This window comes from Lagenorhynchus albirostris, chromosome 15 (assembly GCF_949774975.1).
Source record: "Lagenorhynchus albirostris chromosome 15, mLagAlb1.1, whole genome shotgun sequence".
NCBI classification, from domain to species: Eukaryota; Metazoa; Chordata; class Mammalia; order Artiodactyla; family Delphinidae; genus Lagenorhynchus; species Lagenorhynchus albirostris.
This window is the reverse complement of record NC_083109.1, coordinates 36799576-36814667: the sequence shown is the minus strand read 5'-3', so window position 1 is coordinate 36814667 and position 15092 is coordinate 36799576. Positions and strand designations below refer to the sequence as shown.

General features: G+C 43.7%; 1 protein-coding gene across 1 annotated transcript in view; it reads left to right on the top strand.

Moving 5' to 3' along the window:
- Positions 1 to 15092, top strand: part of PAK5 (p21 (RAC1) activated kinase 5) — a 96816-nt gene that overhangs the window by 67251 nt on the left and 14473 nt on the right. The window contains exons 3-5 of the mRNA XM_060123260.1: positions 5791 to 6282; positions 7484 to 7617; positions 12214 to 12340. Coding sequence (XP_059979243.1) covers positions 5791 to 6282; positions 7484 to 7617; positions 12214 to 12340 — 753 coding nt within the window. The remainder of the gene's footprint in view (positions 1 to 5790; positions 6283 to 7483; positions 7618 to 12213; positions 12341 to 15092) is intronic.

Genomic DNA, 15092 nt, shown 5'->3' with positions numbered 1-15092 from the left:
TTCTTCAGAGTTCACAGTGACCTAAGGAGATAGGTATTATTATCATTTGGTAGGTATTATTATTATTGCTCTCATTTTACCAGTGAGAAAACTGAAGCACAGGAGTTGAAATAACTTGCCCAATGTCGTACAACTTGTAAATGGCAGAAGAAGTTTTCGAGTCCAAAGTCATTTCTTAAACACCAGGCTGCTCTAGGATTCCCCCAGGTAAGCCTCATAAAAACCCCATGAGGGAGGTGTGATGACCCTCATTGTACAGATGACGAAACTGAGGTTGAGAGAGGCTAAATGATTTTACTCAAGTCATTAGAATCAATATTCAGCCCTCAATATGTCCTTCAAATATGTTCTCTCTGCTCTGCAATCAGGCCAGGGCCCTGGCTTAGCAGGACCTGGGCCCCTGCTGGCTGATGCTAGACTGTCTGAGTGCAGCAGTACAGGAGGCCAGCGGTGTGATCTGGGAGCCAATGGACAGTGCATAACTGAGAATGGTACCATGGCAATTTTCAGGAGGCTGCTGTGTGCAGATCTTGCTCCCTGACTTGTTGAAGAGGCATCTGTCCATGCTGTGCAAGGGACCAGAGGTTCAGACACCTTCCTTCTGCCAGATGACCACCATGTTGCCAGATGCAACGAGCAACATGCCGCATCCAACTTCACTTCTCCGTGGCATTTGATGTGGTTCATCACTCCTTCCTTCTTGAAATACTTTCCTTCCTGGGCTCCAGGACATCCTAGTCCCTTAGTTTCTTTCCTACATCACAGGCCACTCCTTCTCTGCTCCTTTTTGCAAGTTCCTTCTCCTCTTTTTAGTCTCTAGATGTTGTAGTCCTTGGATTTTCTCTTACACATTCAACACCATGGCTTTTAACACCAGCTAAATACTGATGACTCTCAGATTCATGTCTTTAATGTCAACTTTCCCGTGGACTGGAGTCATGTCTAAGTCACCTAAGTGGCATCTCTGCTTGGATGCTTAATAGCTCTCTCAAACTTAATGTGGCCATGATGGAACTCTGGGTTTCACCCCATGTTTTAGTTATCTATTGCTGTGTAACAAATCATCCCCAAACTTAATGGCTTAAAACAACAATGAACATTTATTACCTCAAACAGTTTCTGTGGGTTTCCATGGCTAGCTTAACTAGGTGATTCTGACATTGAGTCTGTCATGAGGTTGCAGTCAAGAGGTCAGCAGGGCTGCAATCATCTGAAGGCTTGACTGGGGCCAGAGGATCACCTCCAAGATGGCGCACATGGCTGTTGGTGGCAGGCTTCAGTTTCTAGCTGGCTCTTGGCAGAAGGACCTCTCTATAGGGTTTGGGGTGTCCTCGTGACATGGCAACTGGAGAAAACCAGAGCAAGCAATCCAAGAGAGAAGACAGAGAAGCCACAATATCTTTTTTTGGCCTCAGAGGACACTTACTATTACTTCCACCATATTCTTTTGCTCACAGATCAACCTGATACAAAGGGGGAGGAGACTACACAATCATGTCAGGAGGCAGGAATCACTGGGAGCCATCTTGGAGGCTGATTCACAGCTGAGAAGCCTGTTCCTGCCCCTATGCTCCTCATATTATTAAGTGGCTTGCTCCTCAGGATAATATCCTGGGAGTCATCTTTGATTCTTCTCCTTCATATTCAATCCATCAGAAAATTGGATCAGCTCCATCTTCAGACTCTACTCTGGATCCCATTTCTCACCCCATCTACAGCACCCACCCTCATCTCTGCCCATGTTGACTGCAGTAAGCTAACTGGCAACCCTGTTTCCACCCTTGCCACCAAAGCCTCTTCTCCAGCATCCAGAGAGTCAAGTTCATGTCACTGTCCTCTGCTTATCAACCTCCAGTGGCTCCCACTTCCCTCAGCAGCAGCCAGCATCCTTGCCATGGTCTGTATGATCTGCCCCCTCACCACTTCTCTCTCTGTCTTTCCAAACTGCCTCCTCTCTGCACCAGGAGAGCCTCCAGGCTGTTCCTCAAGCCTGTGTGTGCCTCAGAATCCTGCGTGTGCTGTGCCCTCTGCCTGGACTACCCCTGCCCCCCGCAGTCACAGGGCTTGCTCCCTCACTTCAGCCAGGTTTCTGCTCATGTTACACCTCTCAGAAAGGCCTTCCTTGGCCATCCCATGCAAGATGGCACCTTGTTATTCTCAATCCCCTTGTTCTGCTTTATTTTTCTTCATATCACCTATTACTACTGGACCACATACTGTATATTTATTAATTTTCTTGTTTATCATCCGTCTCCTTCTCTAGAATGTCAACTCCAGGACAACAGAAATACCATCCATTATGATTATTGCTGGACCTTCCCACAGCACCTGAAATGGTGCCTAGCACATAATAGTTGCTTAGATATTAATCTGTGCACTAAACAAATGAATGAATGGACCACGTGGGAGCAATGAATTCAACTAGAACAGTGCCACCCGATAGAACATTCTGCAATGGTGGAAATATTCTATATGTTCTATAAATATTCTATATCTTGTCCAATGTGGTGACTCTTAAATGCCTAACATGTGACTAATATGAGTGAGGAATGGAATTTTTTATTTTAACTTTTAATTTCTATTGATTTTAATTAAATAGCCACATGTAGCCAGCAACCATCATTTTAGAGCAAATCTGGATCCTTGGAGTGGGCACGTAAATGTCATTCCATGTACATCCTGGTAGAGTGGAAGAGACTTCCTGGGACTCTGTGTTAAGAAGGAGCTGGAGGTCCAATCAACGAATCTTTTTCAAACACCTTCTATGTATCCAACACTCTCGTTATCATCAGGATCTTACACAAAAGAGTGTATTCATCTATTAGCACTTTCTGCTTTGGGCAAGGAGGCAAGGGTGGTATGATGTGGTATATTCACCATCCCTGACCTCAGTCATTCCAGGGGTGACCAGAACTCCTTCTTGACTTTTCCAGAGAGTGATTGCTGGAACTTACACCTAGTGTCATGGCAGCCCCTCACTGGCTTCCCCCACCCCTGCCCTGTGTGTCCTCCCCATCCTATCCACTAAGTTCCCTCAATCCACTCTTCACAATCAGAGTAGAATGTTCTTGCCTTGAATCCTTTTGAGGGCTGAGCAGATTTCTCTTTCATACACACAGCCCTGCAGATTTTGGATTTTCTCGAACATTATACATTTATACTGATTTGTATGTGTTTATCTTATTGTCCAAAAAGCTGCTTTGCACAGGGAGTTAGGTTGTTCCTTTTATGTATTCGGTGAGTCCCCTACATATGAACCTTCAAGTTGTGAACTTTCAAACTTGAACGTGCATCCGTATGTCCAGTCACGTAAGTTAGTTCACATGTCTGGTGTACATTGTCACATGCATACATCCTCTACAAGTGGTTGTGCTTTTGTGTACTGTACTGTACAGTATCTTTATTTCAAGCCCAGGATGTCCAGAAGCAAGTGTAAAAGCAGCAGTGATATAGCTGGTACTGCTAAGAAGCACCAAGCAATAACGATGGAACCAAAAGTGAAAATAATTGAGAGAGTGAAGCGAGGCAAAATAAGATGGTAGACACCGCTAGTTCTTATAACATGAATTGTTTAACCATTGGCATGATTCTGAAGAACGAGGACAAGATCATGGAACATGTGAAGTCTGCTGTATTGATGATGTCGCCAGTAATATCGAAGAAGTGTGGAAAAGTGGCAGAGGAGATGGAGAAACTTCTCAGTGTGCGGATGCAGGATCACATCAGTGTCGAGTCCTGTTCAGCTTAGTGCTGTTTCAAGAGAAAGCCAAAAGCCTTTATGAAGACTTGAAGAAGAAACACAGTGAAGAATCAGAGGGCGCATCTTTTAATGCCAGCCATGTCTGGTTTCATTGGTTCAAGGCTAGAGCCAACCTTCACAACGTAAAGGCAAGTGGCGAGGCAGCAAGTGCAGATATGGTAGCTGCCTGGGAATTTCCTAAAACACTTTGAGAAATTATTGATGAAGAAGCATATTTCCCCTAGCAGATTTTTAACGTGGATGAGACAGTACTGTACTGGAGAAGGACGCCAGACCAAAGTTACATCAATAAGAAAGAAAAGTTGATGCCAGGCTATAAAGCAGCAAAGGACTGGCTAACTCTGTTGTTTGGTGGCAATGCTTTCAGCAATATGAAGCTGAAGCCTGTCTTAGTTTATCATTCAGAGAACCCAAGAGCCCTTAAAAACATAGCCCAGGGCTCCCTTCCTGTTGTGTGGAAGAGTAACCCCAAATCCTGGGTTACACACGCCATTTTCCAGGACTGATTTTTCCACCACTTTATCCCGGAGGTAGAGAAATCTTGCTTGGAGCAAGATGTCCCATTCAACATTCTTTTGCTTCTCAACAGTGCTCCAGGCTGCCCCCCATTCATGGACGGCTTTCACCCCAACATCAAAGTAGTGCATCTGCCACCAAATTCTATGTCGCTCATCCAACCCATGGACCAGGGAGTTATTGTGATTTTCAAGAAATATATATGTCACACTTTTTGTCAGGCAGTTAAGGCAAGTGATGAATCAGGAACAACCTTGCAACAATTTTGGAAGGACTTTAACATCTACAAGGCCATAAAAAACATTAACTTTGCTTGGCGTGAGGTTACAGCCGTCACCATGAATGGGGTTTGGAAGAGCCTTTGCCCACAGTTTGTTCACGATTTTCAAGGATTTGAGAATGTGGATGAGGAGTCCAAAGAGGTTTTCAGCAACTTAGTGACCCTCAGTGAGAAGCTGGAGCTAGATCTGCAAGAGGACAACTTCATTGAACTTCTTGCTGTGCAACATGAGGGGCTTACTAATGAAGATCTTATGGAATTGGAGGCCCAGAGAAAGGACAAAGAGAGACAAGAGGAAGAAGTAACTGAAGAACCAAAGAGTTTCATGCTGCAGGAAATGGCAAGGGGATTTTCTTAATCTGAGGAGGCACTGTTAGTTTTTGAGACACAGGACCCAAACATAGAATGGTACATCAAAGTTGCAGCAGCCGCTCAGAATGCAATCCAGTGCTACCGCATCATCTAAGATGAGAAAAAAGAGCTACTACCCAGACATCACTGGATCGTTTTTTTTTCAAGACGGTAGGTAGAATTGAATCCAGCAAGGAACCAGAACCCGTGTCATCCACATCAGGTGTGAGTGAAATTGCAGCTTGCCCTCCATCTCCTATTGCTGACGATCCTTCAGCTCTACCATCTCCCACCTCCTCTCCCTCCTCCAGTCAGTAACTCTTCTTGCCTGTTCACTTGATCAGCCCCTGTGTGCAAGCTGTTGTACTGTACTATTGTACATTTCAAGGTACTGTACTGTAAGATTAAAAATGTTTATTTTTTGTTTGTTTTTATGTATTATTTGTGTAAAAAGTATTATAAACCTATTACAGTACAGTACTATATAGCCGATTGTGTTAGTTGAGTACCTAGGCTAACTTTGTTGGACTTACAAACAAATTGGACTTATGAACACGATCTCGGAATGGAACTCATTTGTATGTAGGGGACTTACTGTATTGGCGTTTTCCCCTTCATAACTCCTGGGATCACCTCCTACTACTTGCATCCAGGTCTCAGAGTCTACTTCTGGGGATTTTATTAGGGAAGGAGGAAGAAATAGGCAGGATGGAGAGGTCGGAGGGCAGATAAAGGGTGGAAGCGATGCATCCTGGGACCCCACGAGGTAAGCCTCACCCACGAGTGGGTTGTGTAGTAGTGCTCATCATTTGGACCAGCTGTGTGATGGCTATGGTATTCAGATGTAGCGTGTGAATTTCTCCATCTGTGTCTGTCTTCCCAGGTGGATTATGATCGAGCACAGGTGGTCCTCAGCCCTCCACTGTCAGGGTCCGACACCTACCCCAGGGGCCCTGCCAAACTACCTCAAAGTCAAAGCAAAGCAAGCTATTCCTCAAGCAGCCACCAATACCCATCTGGGTACCACACAGCCACCCTGTACCACCACCCCTCCCTCCAGACCAGTTCGCAGTACATCTCCACAGCTTCTTACCTGAGCTCTCTCAGCATCTCATCTAGCACCTACCCCCCACCCAGCTGGGGCTCCTCCTCAGACCAGCAGCCCTCCAGGGTGTCCCACGAACAGTTCCGGGCAGCCCTGCAGCTGGTGGTCAGCCCAGGAGACCCCAGAGAATATTTGGACAACTTTATCAAAATCGGGGAAGGGTCAACCGGCATTGTGTGCATCGCCACTGAGAAACACACGGGGAAGCAAGTTGCCGTGAAGAAAATGGACCTCCGAAAACAACAGAGACGAGAGCTGCTTTTTAATGAGGTAGATGGTGTGTTCAGATCATCCTTTCTGTCCTATGTAACATTTCTTTCCCATTTCAGAAATAACACATATACATTTTAGGACATTAGAAAACACAGAAAATATAAATACAAAAATAGCATCCCTTTTTCTATGCCTGTATGGCTGCCTCTTTATGAAGTACTTCCTGTGGATCAGCCACTGTGCTAAGCATTGGTCTGGTTTGATTCTCACAATAGGCATAGACAGAAAAATGTTATCTCCATTTAGCAATAAGGAAACCTAGCATCAGATTATGTTACTAACCGGGGTCAGTAGGTTCATACAGCTGTAACAATGCAATCAGCTGTGACTTTGGACCCTCTTCCATGATGGCTTATGTGAAGGCTCCACCCAGCTCCAACTCCCATAGGTGTTCGTTTCTTTTCCACGCTCCAAACCTCACAGAGAGCATGGGGTGAGTGAGATTCAGTTTCTTCCCAGTCCACAGCTCCTGATTTCTGGAACTTATTTCCAAACCACAATGCCAGAACAGACAGGGAAAATATAACTTAAACAACTGTATAATTTATTATTTAGCACTCACTGAAAATATCACCAGAAGCGGCCACAGGATGGCAATTCCTGGATGCTCTCTCCAGCAAGCAGACACAAGTTGGCCTTTTAATGCCTAAGTCATAATGTTTTTACCTTAAAGACTTATCCTTTGTATTCAGCACAAACTCTTTCAGGCTCGGCCTAGACCTCCCAAGAAGTTAGATTGGTGTCATGTGGCCCCAGCCCTAATAACTGTTTACTTCAGTCACTTCTGAGACTCACTTACCTTGAGTTGGTGACCCTTTTGCCCAATAGCAGAGTGTGGACAATGTGTTTTAAAAGTAACCTATGGGATATCTGATCACATCCCCCCAAACATTCAACTAAATTCCCTCTTGTGAATGCAAACTCTGCCATGGTTCTGCCTGTTTTTACCCCGTATTCTCCCCCAACCCAGTGTCTTGTTGACCTGCCATTTTCTCTGAATTTGCTAACTTGATCCCCTCTATTCCTCCCAGCTGCTCTCAGTGCTGTCCCTTTGTCTGTAATAGACTTCTGAATACCCCCCCACACACACAATCAGTACTCCCCATCAGTTGAACTCACAGCCCAAATGTAGTCATGAGAAAACAAAAAGTGAAATTTCACAGTCCGAAGTCAAACAGTGTCTTTTCATTTTGCCCAGGTTGTGATAATGCGGGATTATCACCATGACAACGTGGTTGACATGTACAACAGCTACCTTGTCAATGATGAGCTCTGGGTTGTCATGGAATTTCTAGAAGGTGGTGCCTTGACAGACATCGTTACTCATACCAGGTAAGTTTCTTTACTATCCAGGCAAGTAGTTCAAGGTGCTTATTATTCTTTTCCAGGGTAAGGCGTCAGTAACTATATTTATGAACTCTTCATAAGTAGTTAAGCACTTTGAAGGTAGAGAAACGACTGCCCTTTTTCTCTGTATTCCCAGGTGCCTATCACAATATCATGTATGTATAGTTCATTCACTCAATTCACATTCTCCCTGCCCTCCAGAAATTCATTCGTACTCACTGATTTTAAATCAGCAAGCTGCTGAGAATGGAGTTTCGGTGACAAATAATAGAATTTCCCATCCCTACGTAGATTTCTAAAACTGAGTTTCATTCTCCTAAGTTGCTATACCATTGCTATGTGTTGATACCACCAAGGGTACCTGGGGAAGGCAGGGGCAGGTGAAAGATCAAAATTTTATGTCATAATAACAAACTACATAAGAGAGAGAGAGATTCTTCAAATCTGTTTTTAAATCATCTTGCCAGTAACAATGGTTGCTTGCCACTGTTGCCTCAGCTACTTGCTTCTCTGATGTGTCAGTTGTGGTCATTTCATCAAGTAATGATAAATCAAATAAATCATTACTTGATAAATCAAGTAATGATAAAACAAATAAATCAAGTATTTATTAATCACTTTTTATGTGCCAGGCTCTTTCCTAAGTGCTGGGGCTACAAAAGATACAAATGAATAAGGCTCAGATACACCCTTCCAAGGAAGTCTCAGATTAGACATAAATACATTATAACACCTGTGCAGAATTAGAATTATATAAGTAGCATAGAAGAATACCTGAATATCTCTATAAGAGAGTCAAGAAGGATTTCCAATATATGGTGGTGTCCAGGATGGGTTTTGAGAGATGCATCAGAGTTTACTAAGAAGGCAAGTGGGAAGAAAAGGGCATTGAAGGCAAATGAAAGAGTATGTGCTAAGACAGTGCTTCTAAAATTTTAATATGCATACAAATTACCTGTGGTTCTTATTAAAATGCAGATCCTGATTCAATGGGGGGGAGGCATAATACTCTGCATTCTAAGGAACCCCCAGGCGATGTTAATGCTGTTAGTTCATGGACCGCGCTGGAAAAGCAAGTTTCAAAGGAACAGACGTGTAAAAAAATCATGTTACATTTGGGAAACTTTAAGTTTGCTCTGCTGGTAAATAAAATACCAAAGATTTGAGAAGATTGTCATGAAGGAGCTACATTGGGTATTAGCTGATGTCACTGAAATGGCATCCAAATCATAAGTGAATCCAGTTGAGCGACAATAGGTGGAAAGCAAGGTAGCAAGAAAGTGTTCAGAAACCCGTAAGAGATCAAAGGTGCTGCTTTTTCTCCACTAAAATGAGGCAGTGTTTCAATCATGACTCCCTATAGCTCTGAGTCTGCGGTAGACCATCTAAAAACAAAAGGACATAAGGGAAGACACCAAATGTTTATCACCAACATTTCAGCTGGCAGATTCCTATTGGTATAACTATACAACCACCATATCTATCTATCTATCTATCTGTCTATCTATCTATCTATCTAATCATCTTAAATTGTAGCAACAAGTATACTGAAGAGACCTACGAATAAGACAAATGTGACTTACATATAAAACAATTAATAAAAATATGTCCAAGGGAGGGGCTTTTTTCTTGCCTCAGAGAGCATCAGAAAACTACAGCTCTCACTTTGTCAAGTTCTTATTTTGTATCCGTGGGATTCACTGAAGAGCCAGCCTCTCTAGAATCCATTGTGTTTTCTAATTCTCTCCATCTAGTTTTGTCGATGGATTTCCCCTTGAAGGCAGAGTAGCTCCAGAGAGCAAGAAGCAATAGTGTGTCAAGGAATACCATGGATATTTAGAATTTGAAATCCTTAAGCTGGTAGTTCAGAGAGTTTCCTATAGTAGATATTCAATAAGTACTTCATTGAATGATTGATTGATTGGTTGATAAAACATTTAACTGCTTGCCACTCAAAGTGTGGTCTGGGGACCAGCAGCATCAACATCCCCTAAGAGCTTGTTAGAAATACAACATCTCAGGCTCTACCCAGATGGACTAAAAGAATCCATGATCTAGCCAGATGCTCAGGAGTTTCTTTTTTTTTTAATTTATTTATTTTATTTATTTATTTTTTGCTGTGTTGAGTTTTTGTTGCTGTGCACGGGCTTTCTCTAGTTGTGGCGAGCGGGGGCTACTCTTCATTGCGGTGCCCGTGCTTCTCATTGTGGTGGCTTCCCTTGTTGCAGAGCATGGGCTCTAGGCACACGGGCTTCAGTAGTTGTGGCGGGTAGCCTCAGTAGTTGTGGCACATGGGCTCTAGAGCACAGGCTTAGTAGTTGTGGTGCATGGGCTTAGTTGCTCCACGGCATGTGGGATCTTCCCGGACCAGGGAGCGAACGTATGTCCCCTGCATTGGCAGGTGGATTCTTAACCACTGCACTACCAGGGAAGTCCCCTCAGGAGTTTCTTATACATACTAAAGTTTTAGCCCTATCTAGCATCTTGTTAAATCATATCCTACTTATTTCAAGGAAACAGTTCTAGAAGGGAAAGGAAAGTACCAAGCTCTGTCAGGTTCTTGATTAACTCATGTAACCTTCACACATCTCTATAAGGTAGGTGTTGATGTGCCTGTCTGTTAGAGGATGAGGCTATGACTCATAGAGGCAAAAAGTATCTTTCTCAAGATCACGTATTTAATAATTGGCAGAGCCAGGATTTGAATTTGGAGTTGACTCCAAAACTGAGGTGTTTTTATCCCCACCTGACTTCCTCCCTGTTGAAGTAGGAAAGCACCAGGCTTTCTACAGTGGGCCATGTCCATTTCAAAGTCATTGAATTAAGAGTCAGTAGCATTTGTTATAAACTCCAGGGGATTTTTCAGTTTGTGATTGGGGGCTCAGAGTCAATTAATTTTTGTTACCTTTGACCTGTGAAAAATCTTTATGCCTGCTCCAAATAACTCAAATCTCATTGAATCCAAGAAAAATAGATTTTATTTTATTAAAGATGATAATTCTTGGTCCTGAATTAATTTTAAGATGTAGTTGGACTTGTCCCTGTGGCTGATGCTCTAAACTTCTCAGGAGTGTGCTTTGGGCAGATGTGAAAATTGTCATCTGAAAACAATCCAGCATAATGACCAGCCCACTTACCACAAAACCAAGAACACAGAAGTTGTAGGTTTCCACTCTGTTTCAGACACCTGCCTTCCTATGAGGCCAATTCATTGCGGTGGTAGGAATCCTCTTCAAAGAGAAGGGCATGTTTCTTCATACTCATCCACTTTGTACCTTTGACATTCTCCTGATTGGTTATCTCCTTGGATTTTATTATGAACCCTAGTTTTACTCAGCTGGGGTTTGTTGGCATCAACAAGACTGAAACGCAGATTCAAGGCCATCTATTTACTTGTCCTGCTGAGCTAAAAGTTACCTGGGATTATTTCCCAAGTCAATTCTTAAATTTGGACTCTGGTCAGTTATGAAGTGTGTCTCCTGATAGCCTCCTCTGTTTGCCTGATAGTTTGTTTTAGGAGGTCTTTCACATTTGCTACCTCTACCTTTGCTAATTTGGGCCTCTCAATATCTCCGTGAGAGGGAGGAAGTTTTATGCCTAGATGAGTTAGGCAGATGCCTAAATGGGTCATTTTGAGGGCACTGAGGGACTCCATTCTCCACATCATTCTTCCCACCTGGGTTCTTCAGTGGCTGAAAATCCATTCTTTTGAGTTACAATTGCTGCATGATACAGTGGGGAAAGTGGAAAAGCATGGGTTTTGAACTCATAGAAGGTGGGGTTTGAATCATGATCTGGTTACCTTCTGAGCTACATAACCTTGGGCAGGTAACCTGACCTCAGTCTCCTCTGAAACCAGAAATACCTTCTTCGGAGGGTGCAGCCATGAAATGGGGGAGCATATCTAGTGTTGTGCTTGCCTTTCTCATTCCCATGGTCTATTTATTAGGGTATCACGCATTCACAGTTGGTTATTAGTAACTAACTAGGCCCAATTTCCTTCTTGGCAGAGGGACCTGGAGTAACAGAAGCTTCCAGCTCCTGGAGGAGGGAGAGGAAGGGCTGGTGAGAGGCAGGGCAAGTCCCAGAGGGGGATCTTAGAGATCTAAAGACCACTTTGCCTGAGTCCAACCTTGAAGAGAACCATGGCCTTGCCCACTTCCAAGATGAGGAAAAAGAAACCCGAGGAAGTTAAAGGACTTCCTCAAGGTCATCTAGCAGCCCCTCCTGGAACATTGGCGTCATTCAGTGTGCACTCTCTGTAGGACCCTGGAGGTTTGTCAGTACCTGGGGAATTACCTATAAGAGTCCAAGGAAGTGCATTTGCACTGATGACCCAAAAGCCAGCCAATGGGGGTCTCTTTACTTTAGCTTATACTGAGCCGCTATCATCCTCAATGCCAGGCCTTAGGTTCTGGGAATCAGGTCCCAAAGACTTCCTTTTCCTTTCCCATAGATTTTTGAGACATGGGCTGGAGAGCATGGACTGGTTCTCTAGAACACAAGGGAGCCACCTCTCTTGATCATTTCAAAGATGGTCTTAAGCCTGACCTTTCTCCTTCAATGTGATTTCCTTTCTAGAATGAATGAAGAACAAATAGCTACCGTCTGTCTGTCGGTTCTAAGGGCTCTTTCCTACCTGCACAACCAAGGAGTGATTCACAGGGACATAAAGAGTGACTCCATCCTGCTGACAAGTGATGGCCGGGTAAGATTTTCATGTTGGGTCCCTCCCTGGTTTACCTTGTCATTTCACCTGTCACAGATATTATATTCCTAAGAACACTTTCTCGGAATTCTAATTTTCCTTAGTCGCAAGTCACCCACTCCCCTTCCCAGGAGGCTTTTGAAGAAGAAATTACCATCCTCTGTGTCATCCTGTCATTTAGAACTATCTGTGAGCTGAATTTGACAGATAATTTTCTGCCTTAACAGTAAGTGCAGGAAGTAATAGAAACTATAGAAATTTCTTTTATTTTTCTGCCACATTCTTATTTTCATTGGTGGAGAGAAAATGACTTTTCTAGGACTGTGTCCACTCTGTTCGTGTGACTACGCATGTCTGCAGTATCTCTCAGAGTCCCTGCAGGAAACAGATGACAAAGTCCAGTGCTTTGAGGAGAGTTTAATAAAGGTGTGGGCAGATGAGATGTAGAAAAGCCAAAAGGAACTGTCATGAGGACCAGCATAGGTGTCTAGAATGGAACACCACTCCTCTTATTACCCCATGACTGAAGAGGTGAGGTGCAGAACTAGTTACTGGAATCTTGAAATAGAGATTGTTGTGTGAAGAGGGCTACCTGGCAGGAGCTCTGATCTTTAGTGGAAACCAGACCATAGTGAACCTGCTGGATGGGAACTGGGCCAATTAAGTACCCGAACCTCACTCTGCTCCTTCCTTCCAGTCTCCTACTGGTGCTCCCCATTGACTGAGTCCAATCAGAAGCCATCAATGGTCAATACAGGTTGGCCTCCCAGGGCTCAGGGCTCCCAGATCTGAAAGGACAAACAGAAGATATCCATCACACTAGTGTATCCCCAGGCCCAGATATCTGCATTTCCAATCATTGCAGCCTGCTCAGGGGATTCACTTGAAACTCATCAGCCACACCAGATAGAATACAACAGCCAAGGAATGCATGAGTTGACATTGCCAGGAAGGCTTAGTTAGATGGAAGAGTTTTGAAGCATAGATTTTTTCCCGCCTATTTAGACGCTTTTAATCTTCCTGAAACTCCCAGCAGATGTAATAGCCTTGTGATGAGTGGAGCCAGCTGTCCCTTTAATGCACCTGTCTTTTACCACCTAGCATCCTCAGTCACGTGGAAAACGTTCACGTCACATCAAAATTTGCCCAGGAATGATCAGAGGGCAACCAGAAGAAACTACCCAAGAACTTTGGCTTTTCTTCTTTTATTTTAAAAAGATTGTCAATTTTATTGTGGAAACTTCAGCAAATTCAGAAAAGTATAAAGAATAAAATAAAAATCACCCATGGGGCTTCCCTGGTGGCGCAGTGGTTGAGAGTCTGCCTGCTAATTCAGGGGACACAGGTTCGAACCCTGGTCTGGGAGGATCCCACATGGTGCGGAGCAACTAGGCCCATGAGCCACAACTACTAAGCATGCGTGTCTGGAGCCTGTGCTCCGCAACAACAAGAGAGGCCGCGAGAGTGAGAGGCCCGTGCACCGCGATGAGGAGTGGCCCCCGCTCGCCACAACTAGAGAAAGCCCTCGCACAGAAACAAAGACCCAACACGGCCATAAATAAATAAATAAATAAATAAATAAATAAGCCAAGCATTTGAAGCCCTTAAAAAAAAATCACCCATAATCCCATTTCCTAAATATATATATATATATATATATATATATATGAACATACACACACACATAATTTACCAACTTAGTATTATGATTAATGGGCAGTTTTAAGTCCTGCTTTCTGCATTACTCTGGCTGAACTTTTTTTAAGAGCGTACAGGAGTATGTATCAGTCAGTTTTTGCTACACAACAAACCACTCAATACTTAGTGGCTTAAACCCAGAACCATTTATTTGCTCACAATTCTGTGAGTCGACTTTTGCACTGACCTCAGCTGGGACAGCTTACCTCTGCTCCACGTGACATCAGCTGAGCTCACTCTTGCATTTGTGGTCAGTTTGGGGTTGACAGCCTTACTAATTAGCCTGGTGGTTGGCCGGATCTCAGCAGTGGTAGTGGAGGTAACTGGGCCTAGATGCAAGGGGTGGGGAAATAACACCATAAACACCACTGCCTCTTGATGGGAGAAGATGCAAAGTTGCATCCAAAGGCATGTGGATACAGAGAGGGGAAGACCATGTGGCCATTTTGCAGCATCTCCCATAGAGCAGGGGAGCTATAGGAAAAGGGCTAGAACTCTCTCCTGGCCTGACTCAGAAAAGCACCAGGGCAAGGTCCCATGGCCTCAGAACTGAGCATTGCTGAGCATTGAACTGGTCCACACGTTGGCTCTGGGGACTGGAGCTTACAGGAAAAAAAAATCAGGACAGTTTCTGCCAGGCTTTCTTTCCTTGTTTTTAGAGATTGAGGGTGTAGGCTCACCCTTGTTGTGAGTACCTGTCGGATGTCAAAATCAGATGTGAGACAAAGACAGTTTATTATTTAATTAGCTTACTTAAAGATCTCCCCTCCCCACAATATATGAAAGGCTAGATCATTCAGTGTCACTCTTGCGGGCAGAATCTCCGTTTCAAACATTTCTTTAGTTTCCACGCACCCAGCAGAGCTCACAGGGACTGACACATCCTCAGTGCTTTCAGTCTGAATGGTTTGTTCACTCACTCATTCAATAAATATGAGCTAAACGTCATTCTGTGCCAGGTCAGTGCTAGGTCCTAAGGATGAATAAAGCAAAATCACTAATTTCATTCAGTTTATTTGGAGAATAGGAGTATAATAATCAACAACTTGATAAA